General features: G+C 37.4%; 1 protein-coding gene and 6 gene segments (V, D, J or C); 3 read left to right on the plus strand and 4 right to left on the minus strand.

Annotated features, from left to right (window-relative positions):
* The window catches only part of LOC112162408 (Ig kappa chain V-III region MOPC 63), a 13,733-nt gene extending 12,100 nt beyond the window's left edge, over positions 1–1,633 (plus strand). The window contains exons 3-4 of the mRNA XM_036214229.1: positions 188–239; positions 1,198–1,633. Of these exons, the coding sequence (XP_036070122.1) occupies positions 188–239; positions 1,198–1,514 (369 nt within the window). The 3' untranslated portion in view covers positions 1,515–1,633. The remainder of the gene's footprint in view (positions 1–187; positions 240–1,197) is intronic.
* Positions 1,634–2,401: 768 nt separating this feature from the next.
* On the minus strand, positions 2,402–2,934 carry LOC112162409. The segment is given in 2 exon segments: positions 2,402–2,771; positions 2,879–2,934. Coding segments are annotated over 2 exon segments (375 nt in total).
* A 1,630-nt stretch (positions 2,935–4,564) lies between these two features.
* Positions 4,565–5,294, minus strand: LOC112162410. The segment is given in 2 exon segments: positions 4,565–4,935; positions 5,091–5,294. Coding segments are annotated over 2 exon segments (369 nt in total).
* A 1,604-nt stretch (positions 5,295–6,898) lies between these two features.
* On the plus strand, positions 6,899–7,334 carry LOC112162714 (the record flags this gene model as incomplete). The annotated part of the segment is given in 1 exon segment: positions 6,899–7,334. A coding segment is annotated over 1 exon segment (246 nt).
* Positions 7,335–7,496: 162 nt separating this feature from the next.
* On the minus strand, positions 7,497–8,529 carry LOC112162411. The segment is given in 2 exon segments: positions 7,497–8,370; positions 8,478–8,529. Coding segments are annotated over 2 exon segments (375 nt in total).
* Positions 8,530–13,033: 4,504 nt separating this feature from the next.
* On the minus strand, positions 13,034–13,629 carry LOC112162709. The segment is given in 2 exon segments: positions 13,034–13,420; positions 13,575–13,629. Coding segments are annotated over 2 exon segments (369 nt in total).
* Positions 13,630–14,501: 872 nt separating this feature from the next.
* LOC112162412 lies at positions 14,502–15,735 on the plus strand. The segment is given in 2 exon segments: positions 14,502–14,557; positions 15,392–15,735. A coding segment is annotated over 1 exon segment (246 nt).
* The last annotated feature ends 12 nt before the right edge of the window (positions 15,736–15,747 follow it).

Raw genomic sequence — 15,747 nt, forward strand, 5'->3', positions numbered from 1 at the left:
TTATTAAAATAGTTTAAAATATTTTTACAGTTTAATTACATTCCAATAACCGAATAAAATTTTAATTTAAGGAACAATATGAATTATATATAGATTTACTGTCATTATTTCAGCTGAGTTTGTTTGTTTCAGAGTCAGAGAGCGTGTCTCTGTACAGTCAGAGGTTTTTGTACGATGCTTCAACCAGTTTGTATCACTGTGGTGGACTTTTGGTGGAGGAACCAGACTGGATGTTGGAAGTAAGTCGATCTTTGTGTGTCTTTCTATGTATTTATGGATGAATTTCTTTCTTTAATTGGTCTTGAGTTATTGTTATACTTTTAAAAATTAGTTTCTATTATTTTTGGTAAAATACATTTTTTATAGCAGACCAAGACTGTGTGAAACTTATAAAATTCTGTTGCCTTGTTATATATATATATATATATATATATATATATATATATATATGATATATATATATATATATATATAAACACATTTCTATTTGTGTTAATTGAGAAATTCAGAACATTTAGTTCATATTAAAACAGCTGGAGAGCGTTTCTCTGTACAGTTAGAGGTTTTTGTAAAACACGGTCAGTTTGTACTACTGTGGACGACTTTTAGTAAAAATAAATAATAAATAAGTAAAAAACAGACTGGAAGTTAAAAATGTATATATTTTAAATATTACCTGTAGAATAATTTAAGTGTTATTTTTTTCCAAATGAACCTAAACACTTTTATATTCATTATTGAAACCTAAAATTATTTTTTCATTTCATAATGTATTGTGCGAATAACAGAGTGCTTTAAAAAAATATTTCATGTCAATATTATCATCATGTACCAAGATTCTGTTCTTATCCTCTATTCTTTCCAAACTGATTCTTTGACATAATGTATTTCAAAACGTTTGTTTTTTCAAGGAGTTTCTACATAGCAGCAAACTAACATGAGTGTTTTGTTTTTGTCATAATTTGTATTCATTTCTTTAATGTCTGATGAATCTTTTTAAAGACCTTCAGTCCAAACTTGTTTTCTCCATGAAGATTCATCTGCTCTTTTTCTAACCCAGTTGGCCATTTTTCAGTGTAAACTGAAGTTTCTCTTGTTGCTGATCTGCATGAGAGATTTCTTCAAGGAAGTGAAACAATGTGTGAATCAATGACTGATGGAGCAGAAAAACACCTGACAGAATTTGGTGTCTCCTAGGTGATGCCCCGCCCTCCCTGACCGTGCTCCTCTCCTCCACCAAGGAGCTGCAGCAGGGGAAGGCCACACTCATGTGTGTGGCCAACAAGGGCTTCCCCTCAGACTGGACTCTGTCCTGGAAGGTGGTCGGCAGCAGCAGCAGCAACTGGGAGGAGAGCAGGAGCCCCGGGGTGCTGCAGAAGGACGGCCTCTACAGCTGGAGCAGCACCCTGAGGCTCTCTGCAGACCAGTGGGAGAAGGTGACCTGTGAGGCCAAGAGAAGATCCCAGACTGCAGTCTCAGAGACTCTCAGGAGAGACCAGTGCTCCCAGTCCTGAACTGAAGCATTCCCATAACTGTTCTCTTTAATTGCTTCTTTCAATTTTTTATTCAATTGACAAAATCTTCCTTTTCATTGTTGCATTTTTAAAGGCTGAAATAAACACTTGTCATCTTTTCTTGTGGACTCTGTTGTTTTTCTTCACTGTGGTTAATTATGATAAATGTCATAAGGACAGAAACTTCTTACAACAAGCTCCATGTCTCTCATATTTGAGGACAATTTTGTTTCAAGATTTTGTTTAGATACTTTTGCTACCAAATGGCTTGTTCTTTATTCATATTAAGTCTTTCATTCAAGTCATATGAAAATAATTTCAATATACCTTTATCTTTTGAAAAAAAAAAATCTTTTTATCATAGGTTTATCCTTGTAAGTTTACTTTTACTTATGGTGACTTTGTCATAAACAACAAAATACAATAAAAAAACACAAGAAGGAGACCTTTAAATCTCACTATTCTAGCAGCAGAATTTTATATTTAAAACCAAACAGTGTTTTGATGTGTCTTTTGAGCTGCAAATTTATTTTAATGACACATTTTATTTTTTTTTAAAAAGCACACTTTTTCATTCATGATGAAATAATGGCATATTCACAATTTTTTTATGAAAATAAATTATATCATCACAATTTTATGTATGTAGTTCTATTATGTTTTTTAGTAAAATTGCTTTATTTATTTTGTAAAACATATTTGTGTTTTGTAAAGTTGCTAACTTTAAGGTCCAGAAAAAACTGCTAACAAATAGCTAGAAAAATGGGAGTAAGTCATCATATTTCTTAATTTTAGATGTCTATTGTCAGTGTTTGTGACTTTAATGGAATGGATGTTCAATGAACTGTATCAGTGTCTGCAGCATCTTCCAGCTGCAGCAGTCAGTTCAGTTTCTGTTCAGTTTGAATGAGGGAGGTTTTTGTACGACTGTTTTTCACTGTGTGAACACATACTGACTGTTGATGTAGTGATAACTCTGACAGTAATAAACTGCTGCATCTTCAGCCTGAACTCCACTGATGGTCAGAGTGAAATCAGAGTTTGATCCACTGCCTGTAAAACGAGTTGGAATCCCTGATTCTCGAGTGGTAGCATAGTAAATTAGTCGTTTAGGCTTTTCTCCATCTTTCTGTTGATACCAGGCTAAATAGTTGTTGTTATAAACATCCTGACTGGTTCTGCATGAGATGGAGACAGATCCTCCCACATTGGAGCTCACTGCTCCAGGCTGAGTCACTGTGACCTGTCCTCTGGACTCTGAGGATACAGAGACAGAAACAGAAAGCAGCTTCATGCTTTTGTGGCCTTAATTTCAGAGGGACGGATGTTCATAGAGGAGAGGAGTTGGATTCTCTGGACTTTACCTGTGAAGCAGCAGCAGAGGAGAGTCCAGATGAGGACGCAGATCACACTCATGTTTGATGATGATGATGATGACGAGGAGGAGGATTTGTGTGTCTTCTGCTGTGATGAAGGACAGCTGTCAGTCATCCAGTCTTCAACTCTCAGGACTATAAAGTCTCCCAGAGCACTGGAGCATGGAGCTGCTGATGCAAAGTGTCTCTATGGAAATGCAACCACTCACTCCAACAGGAACATGGATCATCTTCATCAATATAATTATCAGAAAACTAAATGTTATATTTATGAAAAATTAAATGCTTAACAGGATAATTTGTTGTCATTTCATAAAGGTTTGTTTTTATATCAGATCAGAATGGAGACACTATTAGCGCCCTTGAAATATCATAACTATAAATGAATCTCAATAATAATAACAATAATAATAATAATCTTTATTTATAAAGCAATTTCCTAGATAAAAATCTCAAAGTGCTGCACTTGTGCGTTCTTACTAAATCATCTTGAATCTCTTTGCACACTTGTTCATAAAGTGCAAGTTTATATATATTTCCTGTGAAATATGGACATGCTGATACACTATATTGTGGGTCAACTGTTTTCATCAAATGACAAAAGTCCTCATATCAACCACTGAAAAAAGACTGCAGAGCTTTAGCAAAAACACTCTGATGACGTCAGTTATTTTTCGTGTGTTTATCTGTAAGTCTTTTGAAATGTATCTGGAATGTTTTTATCGTGTTACCTGCCTAGTTGTTCAACCTTTAGAAGGTAACAGGGGTGGGTGATGACATCAGAGGTGGGCGGTCATGTTGGACTTGTTTACCACATTGTAAGATATAGAGATGAGGCAAATCTTGCCGACAGTGTACTTGTTGTAAACACATTTCGCTCCCTGATCATGATATTCAACGGCAAACCCAACAGATATCTTTACTGCAGGTTTTAGTGTTGGTGGCGCGCATTCAAGTGGCCACCTCCACTGAAAAGTCCACGAAAACACACGCAGAAATCCGAAATTCTGCTCTACACGCATTTGCATATACTACCCATATACGGCCACAGAACTACTGCATTCCCCCCTCCAGCTATGACTGTCTCTGTTGAATTAGAATTTAGCTAAATGCTTTTGTTTTTAGCATTTCTTCCAGTTGTGTCATGTCTTCAGTAAAGTCCAGCTTGAACAGGTATTTACTTTAGACACGGCGCTCCTTTAAGACACCCCTCACGTCCTGCACAGTCGTGCAGAAGCTGTGTGTATTTGTGTTGTGACACAGTAAAGTAATGGCCGGACCGACTAAAGGCAAATATATTGTATGTGAATCCATCTTTGAAGAAGTTTTGATTATTTTCGTGGGAGAAATGCAGACACAGGGATTTCTCCATGATGGCAGCCACACACAACGGCAGGCAGACCCTTGGTAATCGAGTCATTTCACTTTTGGTTAGGAAAAACTCAAAAAACATAACAAACATTTCATAAATAAATTGTTTTTTTGTTTTCTAAAAGTAATATATGATCATATGGATATAGTTCACTCTGAAAGGCTTAAGAAAATATTGGTATGGCCCCTTTAATAGATGAATAAAATTAATTAAAATGGATCAGTCATACCAACCTCTTTGAACAGTAAAAATAACTGAATAAAATAAATGTGTGTGTGAGAGGGGGGGGGGGAGTGTTCAGTGAACTGTTTCATTCTCAGTTCAGTTTCTGATGGAGGTTTTTGTACGACGGTTTTTCACAGTGTTAACACAGCTTGACTGTTGATGTCATAGCCAGTCTGACAGTAATAAACTCCTGAATCTTCAGGCTGAACTCCACTGATGGTCAGAGTGTAATCTAATCCAGAGTTTGATCCACTGAAACGATCAGAAACTCCAGACTGACGAGTGCTTGTACAACGAATAAGAAGTTTAGGGACTTCTCCTTGTTTCTGAAGATACCAGTTGAAGCAGTAGCTAGGGCTTTGACTGGTTTTACATGTGATGGAGACAGTCTGTCCTTGAACTACAGACTGAGCTCCAGTAGTCTGAGTCAGCAGTTCTCCTGATGAAGCTGAAAACAGAACAAAAGAGAAGAATTATTGAGACAAAAGCAGCTCAAAGAAAAACCTAGAAGAAGAATGTCAGTGCTGCTTGTTTGAGAGTCTTTCCATCATTGTGGAGAACCTGGTTGCTGCTGGAAGCAAAGTTTTCAGAAGAGAGTCTCACCCTGAACGAGGAGCTCCAGGGTGAAGAGCAGCAGAGTCAGTGACATCATCATTGTGCTGCGGGCGAGTCCGAGTCTCTGAAAGGTCTGGACAGCCACTGATCAACACTGAGCTTTAACTGCTGGAAGCAGAGAGGCAGCACACATATGCAAACACACTGAACCAGTCAGGAGCTGCTGTTCTACACATGTCACCATCATTCATACAAACTCATGTATTTACCTCCACTTTATCTGAGTGACGGATATTACTATATTATTATTCCATTATTATTTCACACACAAAAGCTTTCCATTTATTTGAAGGAGTGTACAACAAGTGACCAAAATTAAGCCTTTTTGAAATTTCCCAGAATGCAACATGAAGCTTGAGTGCAAAAGTCATACAAACTACAATAATTAATCATTCCATTTATTAAAATGTTGAAAGAAAACATGAGAGTTTGCAGATAGCAGCAACACAATGAAGCTCCTAAAATAAAACCTTATTTTAAACAAAAGATAAAGATATGAATATAAATGCAAGAAAACACAAAAACTCTAAAGTTGTTTCCACTTTATTTTCATTATTATTACTACTAAATTATTTGGGATCAAACTGTTTATAGTTCTGTATCTTGGTACATCGTGATTTTGAACAATTAGTCAAAATTTTATGTTTTTTGTAGATTTTTTTGAGACCGCTTTCAGTCTTTCTTGGAATTTAGCGCTTGTGCTTTAATGTGATTATATTCACAACATTGTGTTTTATTAAAATACTTTCAATAGTTCTATAGAGTTTATTTACAAATTATGAACTGAATACATTTTACATTTTAACAATAAGATGAGTCATCTTCAGATTTTCTTCCATCATTTGAGTTTGTTTGTTTCAGAGTCAGAGAGCGTGTCTCTGTACAGTCAGAGGTTTTTGTACGACGCTTCAACCAGTTTGTATCACTGTGGTGGACTTTTGGTGGAGGAACCAGACTGGAAGTTGGAAGTAAGTCGATCTTTTTGTTCTTTATGTATTTGTGTCATACTTTATTCTTTAATTTTACTGTGAGTTATGATTATACTTTTAAAAATAAGATTACTTTATTTTTAGTGAAAAACATTTTTAAGCAGACTTAGTCTTTCATAAAACTAATTTACCTTTTTATATCATAAAACATAATTTCTGTGTCTGAACCAAGAACTTTGGAATAATTAGTTTAAATGGAAAAACTGCCAGTAAACACTCCGGGGATTTAGTAAAACACATCAGTCAGTTTGTATCACCGTAGTGGACTTTTGGTGAAGAACTCAGACATGATGTTAAAAGTTTAGAGAATTTTTTACATTTATTTGGTTAATTTTCATCAAATGAAGCTAAAACATTTTTGTTGAAATATTTAAATATAAAGATATCTTGTTTTTTACCTAATATACTGTTCTATTAAGTGTGTTTTTAAAGAATGTTATGTAAATGTGGTCCCAGGGAATTAAGATTTTTACCCCAAAATGTGTCTTTCCAATCTGATTTTTTAAAATGTAAATATTCACAGCATTCAATTGTTATTTCAAGAATTTTCTACAGAACTTTATGTTGTCATAATTTGCTCATTTCTTTAATGTCTGATGAATCTTTTTAAAGACATTCAGTCCAAACTTGTTTTCTCCATGAAGATTCATCTGCTCTTTTTCTAACCCAGTTGGACATTTTTCAGTGTAAACTGAAGTTTCTCTTGTTGCTGATCTGCATGAGAGATTTCTTCAAGGAAGTGAAACAATGTGTGAATCAATGACTGATGGAGCAGAAAAACACCTGACAGAATTTGGTGTCTCCTAGGTGATGCCCCGCCCTCCCTGACCGTGCTCCTCCCCTCCACCAAGGAGCTGCAGCAGGGGAAGGCCACACTCATGTGTGTGGCCAACAAGGGCTTCCCCTCAGACTGGACTCTGTCCTGGAAGGTGGTCGGCAGCAGCAGCAGCAACTGGGAGGAGAGCAGGAGCCCCGGGGTGCTGCAGAAGGACGGCCTCTACAGCTGGAGCAGCACCCTGAGGCTCTCTGCAGACCAGTGGGAGAAGGTGACCTGTGAGGCCAAGAGAGGATCCCAGACTGCAGTCTCAGAGACTCTCAGGAGAGACCAGTGCTCCCAGTCCTGAACGCAAGCATTCACATAACTGTTCTCTTTAATTGCTTCTTTCAAATTTTTATTCAATTGACAAAATCTTCCTTTTCATTGTTGCATTTTTAAAGGCTGAAATAAACACTTGTCATCTTTTCTTGTGGACTCTTGTTTTTCTTCACTGTGGTTAATTATGATAAATGTCATAAGGACAGAAACTTCTTCTTCTTCTATTATGTTTCTCAGTAAAATTGTTTTATTTATTTTGTAAAACATATTTGTGTTTTGTAAAGTTGCTTAGTCGTCATATCTCTTAATTTTAGGTGTCTATTGTGAGTGTTTGTTAGAATGGATGTTCAGTGAACTGTATCAGTGTCTGCAGCATCTTCCAGCTGCAGCAGTCAGTTCAGTTTCTGTTCAGCCTGAATGAGGGAGGTTTTTGTACGACTGTTTTTCACTGTGTGAACACCCATTGACTGTTGATGTGGTGAGCACTCTGACAGTAGAAAAATTCATGAGAACATCAATTAAACATCAGAGTAAAACCCTATAAGCCTGATGACGTTTCTCTATAGTTTGAAAATATTCTGTCATCATTTTCTGCAGTAAACCGAGGATTTAGTGATGATTACTAAATATAAAGAGAAATATAGACCTATGTTTTTAAGTCTGTTTAAGTCCAGTAACTTTTTTCTGTTCTGTCAAAAATTTAAATAAAAAAAATAAATAAACATTTTTCTCTTAAAATGTTAATATGTATATCTAAAAACTATTATAAAATATAAATATGCTCATGTGTGTGTTTAGTGAACTATATCATCTCAGTTTCTGTTCAGCCTGAATGAGGGAGGTTTTTGTATGACTGTTTTTCACTGTGTGAACACAGCCTCATTGTTGATGGTTATGAGACCCAGACAGTAATAAACTGCTGCATCTTCAGCCTGAACTCCACTGATGGTCAGAGTGAAATCAGAGTTTGATCCACTGCCTGTAAAACGAGTTGGAGTCCCTGAATCTCGAGTGGTAGCTAGATAAATTAGTAGTTTAGGAGTTTCTCCATCTTTCTGTTGATACCAGGCTAAAAAGTTGTTGCTATAAACATCCTGACTGGTTCTACATGAGATGGAGACAGATCCTCCCACATTGGAGCTCACTGCTCCAGGCTGAGTCACTGTGACCTGTCCTCTGGACTCTGAGGATACAGAGACAGAAACAGAAAGCAGCTTCATGCTTTTGTGGCCTTCATTTCAGAGGGACGGATGTTCATAGAGGAGAGGAGTTGGATTCTCTGGACTTTACCTGTGAAGCAGCAGCAGAGGAGAGTCCAGATGAGGACGCAGATCACACTCATGTTTGATGATGATGATGAGGAGGAGGAGGAGGATTTGTGTGTCTTCTGCTGTGATGAAGGACAGCTGTCAGTCATCCAGTCTTCAACTCTCAGGACTATAAAGTCTCCCAGAGCACTGGAGCATGGAGCTGCTGATGCAAAGTGTCTCTATGGAAATGCAACCACTCACTCCAACAGGAACAGAGAATAAAATCAATGTGAGACTATTCTAATTAACAAACCATTTCTAATGGATGGATCATCCTCAGCCTTTCAGTTTTTTGACATTTAAAAAAATGGGTTGCAGGTTTAGAGTGACTCAATTCAGCTATTAAGCAGTGACAAAAACTCATGAAAGAAATTAAAAATGGTGTGCTTCAATTCTGGTACAACCGCTATCTAAAAAAAAATGACATTCGGAAGTTTACAGGAATTATAGTTGAAACAGTTTGCAGTAGTCATGGATTAAATCACTGATTCAAATGTCTTCAGGTCAACTGACAACCTATTGTAAAAATGTGACCCTCAAATATATTTAGTAGACATCTACTAAGTTTACAAAGAACAAAACAAGGCAAGTGGTTCAAAAATATGTGTTCAAACAAGGGATATTTCCTGTTTGTTTGAAGAACATGACGGCTGTGATTTAGATTCTGCAGTTCCTAAATTGTCAGAGCATCACACCAAGGGATTGTAGTGAGTGTGGAGATTCATTTAGCAGTTTAATTACAGGAAACTTTCATGAGCGGATGACTGTCTTTGTAGATTTAATACCACAGAAGTCAAAGAAAATGTGTGTAGCTAATCAAATATATATATATATATAAAAAAAAAAACTCAACATGACACAAAGACAGACACATTTTAGGTAATGACTGAAGTGTTTTGAGGTTAGAGATTTAATGAAAAATGCACTTAAATCTTTGTGTTGACCTGTGATATGTTGAAACCTCTGTAATAGTAAGATGTACTAGAGATGCAGGAGAAATGTGTGGTAATTTCAGAGGGACGGATGTTCATAGAGGAGAGGAGTTGGATTCTCTGGACTTTACCTGTGAAGCAGCAGCAGAGGAGAGTCCAGATGAGGACGCAGATCACACTCATGTTTGATGATGATGATGATGAGGAGGAGGAGGAGGAGGATTTGTGTGTCTTCTGCTGTGATGAAGGACAGCTGTCAGTCATCCAGTCTTCAACTCTCAGGACTATAAAGTCTCCCAGAGCACTGGAGCATGGAGCTGCTGATGCAAAGTGTCTCTATGGAAATCCAACCACTGACTCTAACACAAATCTTCATCATTATCTTCATTATCAAATCCATGATCACTTATTTCCTTGGAAATCTGTCCAGGATGCTCTCTGCTAGGCTTCAGCAGCTTTGTGAACTTGTGAAGAGTTTAGCGGGTATAGAAACTGCATGGAGTGATCATTGTAAGTTAAAGATCATGTAGCGTGAAAGGGGTCAAGTTCAATGAAGAATTTGACTTTGTCTCGTAAAGAGGCACCACCTTCCAAAAGGAAGGAAAAATTACTCAATGATGAAAGTTTATCAATTTTAGCTTTAAAATTGATTAAAGAGTAATCTTCAAAATCAATCTCAACACTTCAGGAAGTAATTTCTCATCTGAAGGGACCGTATCACAAAGAAAGAACAAGATGGACAACGACTGCCTTTTTGATATTTATTAAGAGATAAGCATAAAAATATATACAAAATAAACAAAGAAAATCAATGTATAGTGTGTGTGAATGTGTGAGAAAGTCGGTGGATGAGCAAAGTAATGCCTCAGAACGGTTTAAGAGAAAAATTGTAATCTAAAGAAAACAATTACGTTAAACTGTTCAAGACACTAGTCTGGATAAATCAAATTGGCTGTTATGACCACATCAAACCGCAACAGTTTTGCTGAGAGGGTCTCCTCACCACGGTGGCTCGAAGCTGGACTTGGACTGGACTTTCAGACAAAGCTCACCAGACAAAGGTGTTTCTCCTGAGGCCGATGAGATGAAGAAAGCAGCAGCAGCTTTGGCGCAGGGTGTAGGAGGACGGTCGAAGACTCTTCTGGAGCTTACGACCGGATGCGGCTGAAGTTCTGGTGGTCATCTGGGTTTGCACAGCCAAAAGAGTGGATGGTCGTCGAAAAAGCGTGCTGGATTTAAAGTTCACTGGTGTTTAGTCTCAAAGCGGATCGTTCAATCAGTTTCAAAAATAAGAAGCACAGGTGGTGATGAGCTTCAAAATAGTTAAAGAAAAATGCACGACAGTTACCAAAAAGATAAAGGAAATAAAAACGGTCCTGGCACAAACTTAGTTACGTGGGGTAAGTTGAAATAAAAAACAAGACCAAAAAAATTGGAAGAAGTTTCCCTCTTCTTCCTAGAGCTGTTCTCTGCTCAAAACCCAAACTCCAACTGCACTGATCTGAAGTGAGAGTGTGCATGACCTTTTGACCTCAGAGGAGGCCTTGCTTATAGCCAATCACTGCAGGCACACGTCTCCAGTGGGATCTTACAGTTTCATGTTTCTATCAAAACTATTTAAACTATTCAAGAAAAATAAAAGTTATTTCTCTTAAATGTTCTGAGTATTCAAAGATGTATGGTATCATCAGTGTATCTCGTGGTGAAAGTGAAGTGATGTGAAAACCAAACAATCATGAAATACTTTTGTGATAAAACAAGTTTGCATAAAGTTTAGATCAGAATGAGTTTAGCTTAAACAAAGTTTAAAAATCAACATTCAAACTCTTAATGAATAAACAATTAACTATGAAGAGATTTCTCATAGAAAAAGATCAACTACATGTAATTCTAATGTTTCTTAATTGTCAAATAAAGAGGATTAAATCAAAACATGAATTGTATTCCATATCATTAACTCTTAACATGCAGTTTATCAATACATGATTAAATGTTGTCTAAACTCATATTCAGATGCAAATCACATATTGATGAACAACAGAGATTATAGTGGAAGTTTTGTCTGCTTCCTGTTGAAATCTGTGAATAAAGTTCAGTCATTTTCATGTCAAGTCATTCACATTCAACACCACAAATAAAAGAACAGATGTTTAGAATCTTTATTTGTGAATAAAAGAATTGTAAATTCAAAGGTCCATCTCAGCTTGTTCTGAGCTGAGTTCCTGGGTCCTCCTTTGGTCCAAGGGGTGTAAAGTCATAAACCTTACATTCCAAAGAGGTCTGCCATCGATCCTTCAGGGAGTAGGACAAAAAGATTCTTTGAAGACCTTTTTAGGAGAAATCTCTGTTTCTGTAAATCCTTCATAGGAGTTGTCCAGCGTTTTCCTTATCAAGAAATAGGGCTTGGGAAGTAACAGACCTTTGGGGCTCAAGGCCTCACTTGGGCCTCTTAGCATCCAAGAGAGGCCAGATTCTCAAATGTCTCGATAAAATCTCCACAGAGGTAATTTATGGCCTTGGGAGGTCTGAGTCTCGGAATTTATTCCTGATTATAGTGGACTTGCAGTTTTTCTTTCATTTCTCATCCTTTGAGAAGTGAAAACGCGTCAGAAGGCATCGTAGCATGCTACACCTGCCTAGTTGTTCAACCTTTAGAAGGTAACAGGGGTGGGTGATGACATCAGAGGTGGGCGGTCATGTTGGACTTGTTTCCCACATTGTAAGATATAGAGATGAGGCAAATCTTGCCGACAGTGTACTTGTTGTAAACACATTTCGCTCCCTGATCATGATATTCAACGGCAAACCCAACAGATGTCTTTACTGCAGGTTTTAGTGTTGGTGGCGCGCATTCAAGTGGCCACCCCCACTGAAAAGTCCACGAAAACACAGGCAGAAATCCGAAATTCTGCTCTACATGCAGATGCATAGACTCCCCACTGAAAGCGGCCACCCGAATGCGCGCCGACACAGCCAATGCGTGAGCACGTTACCGGCCACAGAACTACTGCATTCCCCCCTCCAGCTATGATTGTCTCCGTTGAATTAGAATTTAGCTAAATGCTGTTGTTTTTAGCATTTCTTCCAGTTGTGTCATGTCTTCAGTAAAGTCCAGCTTGAACAGGTATTTACTTTAGACACGGCGCTCCTTTAAGACACCCCTCACGTCCTGCACAGTCGTGCAGAAACTGTGTGTATTTGTGTTGTGACACAGCAAAGTAATGGCCGGACCTACTAAAGGCAAATATATTGTATGTGCATCCATCTTTGAAGAAGTTTCGATTATTTTTGTGGGAGAAATGCAGACACAGGGATTTCTCCATGATGGCAGCCACACACAACGGCAGGCGGACCCTTGGTAATCGAGTCATTTCACTTTTGGTTAGGAAAAACTCACGAAACATAACAAACATTTCATAAATAATTTGTTTTTTAGTGTTCTAAAAGTAATATATGATCATATGGATATAGTTCACTCTGAAAGGCTTAAGAAAATATTGGTATGGCCCCTTTAATAGATGAATAAAATTAATTAAAATGGATCAGTCATACCAACCTCTATGAACAGTAAAATAACTGAATAAAATAAATGTGTGAGAGGGGGTGGGGGAGTGTTCAGTGAACTGTTTCATTCTCAGTTCAGTTTCTGATGGAGGTTTTTGTACGACGGTTTTTCACTGTGTGAACACATACTGACTGTTGATGCTGTGGCCAGTCTGACAGTAATAAACTCCTGAATCTTCAGGCTGAACTCCACTGATGGTCAGAGTGTAATCTAATCCAGAGTATGATCCACTGAAACGATCAGAAACTCCAGACTGACGAGAGTTTGTACAATAAATAAGAAGTTTAGGGACTTCTCCTTGTTTCTGAAGATACCAGTTGAAGCAGTAGTAAGGGCTTTGACTGGTTTTACATGTGATGGAGACAGTCTGTCCTTGAACTACAGACTGAGCTCCAGTAGTCTGAGTCAGCAGTTCTCCTGATGAAGCTGAAAAAAGAAAAAAGAGAAGAATTATTGAGACAAAATCAGCTCAAAGAAAAACCTAGAAGAAGAATGTCAGTGCTGCTTGTTGGAGAGTCTTTCCATCACTGTGGAGAACCTGGTTGCTGCTGGAAGCAAAGTTTTCAGAAGAGAGTCTCACCCTGAACGAGGAGCTCCAGGGTGAAGAGCAGCAGAGTCAGTGACATCATCATTGTGCTGCGGGTGAGTCCGAGTCTCTGAAAGGTCTGGACAGCCACTGATCAACACTGAGCTTTAACTGCTGGAAGCAGAGAGGCAGCACACATATGCAAACACACTGAACCAGTCAGGAGCTGCTGTTCTACACATGTCACCATCATTCATACAAACTCATGTATTTACCTCCACTTTATTTGAGTGACGGATATTACTATATTATTATTCCATTATTATTTCACACACCAATGTTTTCCATTTATTTGAAGGAGTCTGTACAACAAGTGACCAAAATTAAGCCTTTTTGAAATTTCCCAGAATGCAACATGAAGCTTGAGTGCAAAAGTCATACAAACTACAATACTTAATCATTCCATTTATTAAAATGTTTGAAAGAAAACATGAGAGTTTGCAGATAGCAGCAGCACAATGAAGCTCCTAAAATAAAACCTTATTTTAAACAAAAGATAAAGATATGACTATAAATGCAACAAAACACAAAAACTCTAAAGTTGTTTCCACTTTATTTTCATTATTATTACTACTAAATTATTTGGGATCAAACTGTTTACTAGTTCTGTATCTTGGTACATCGTGATTTTGAACAATTAGTCAAAATTTTATTTTTTTGTAGATTTCTTTGAGACAGCTTTCAGTTTTTCTTGGAATTTAGCGCTTGTGCTTTAATGTGATTATATTCACAAATTTGTGTTTTATTAAAATACTTTTAATAGTTCTATAGAGTTTATTTACAAATTATGAACTGAATACATTTTACATTTTAACAATAAGATGTGTCATCTTCAGATTTTCTTCCATCATTTGAGTTTGTTTGTTTCAGAGTCAGAGAGCGTGTCTCTGTACAGTCAGAGGTTTTTGTACGACGCTTCAACCAGTTTGTATCACTGTGGTGGACTTTTGGTGGAGGAACCAGACTGGATGTTGGAAGTAAGTCGATCTTTTTGTTCTTTATGTATTTGTGTCATATTTTATTCTTTAATTTTACTGTGATTTATGATTATACTTTTTAAAAATAAGATTGTTTTATTTTTAGTGAAAAACATTTTTATGCAGACTTAGTCTTTTTTATAACTGAATTACCTTTTTATATAATAAAACATAATTTCTGTGTCTGAACCAAGAACTTTGGAATAATTAGTTTAAATGGAAAAACTGTCAGTAAACACTCCGGGGATTTAGTAAAACACATCAGTCAGTTTGTATCACCGTAGTGGACTTTTGGTGAAGAACTCAGACATGATGTTGAAAGTTTAGAGAATTTTTTAAATTTATTTGATTAATTTTCATCAAATGAAGCTAAAACATTTTTTGTTGAAATATTTAAATATAAAGATATCTTGTTTTTTACCTAATATACTGTTCAATTAAGTGTGTTTTTAAAGAATGTTATGTAAATGTGGTCCCAGTGTATTAAGATGCAGTTTTTACACCAAAATGTGTCTTTCCAATCGGATTTTTAAAATGTAATTATTCACAGCATTCAATTGTTATTTCAAGAATTTTCTACACAACTTTATGTTGTCATAATTTGTTCATTTCTTTAATGTCTGATGAATCTTTTTAAAGAAATTCAGTCCAAACTTGTTTTCTCCATGAAGATTCATCTGCTCTTTTTTTAACCCAGTTGGACATTTTTCAGTGTAAACTGAAGTTTCTCTTGTTGCTGATCTGCATGAGAGATTTCTTCAAGGAAGTGAAACAATGTGTGAATCAATGACTGATGGAGCAGAAAAACACCTGACAGAATTTGGTGTCTCCTAGGTGATGCCCCGCCCTCCCTGACCGTGCTCCTCCCCTCCACCAAGGAGCTGCAGCAGGGGAAGGCCACACTCATGTGTGTGGCCAACAAGGGCTTCCCCTCAGACTGGACTCTGTCCTGGAAGGTGGTCGGCAGCAGCAGCAGCAACTGGGAGGAGAGCAGGAGCCCCGGGGTGCTGCAGAAGGACGGCCTCTACAGCTGGAGCAGCACCCTGAGGCTCTCTGCAGACCAGTGGGAGAAGGTGACCTGTGAGGCCAAGAGAGGATCCCAGACTGCAGTCTCAGAGACTCTCAGGAGAGACCAGTGCTCCCAGTCCTGAACGCAGACATTCTGAATATAAATCTGTTTCTATGCATTT

This window comes from Oryzias melastigma, linkage group LG11, assembly GCF_002922805.2.
Source record: "Oryzias melastigma strain HK-1 linkage group LG11, ASM292280v2, whole genome shotgun sequence".
Lineage (NCBI taxonomy): Eukaryota > Metazoa > Chordata > Actinopteri > Beloniformes > Adrianichthyidae > Oryzias > Oryzias melastigma.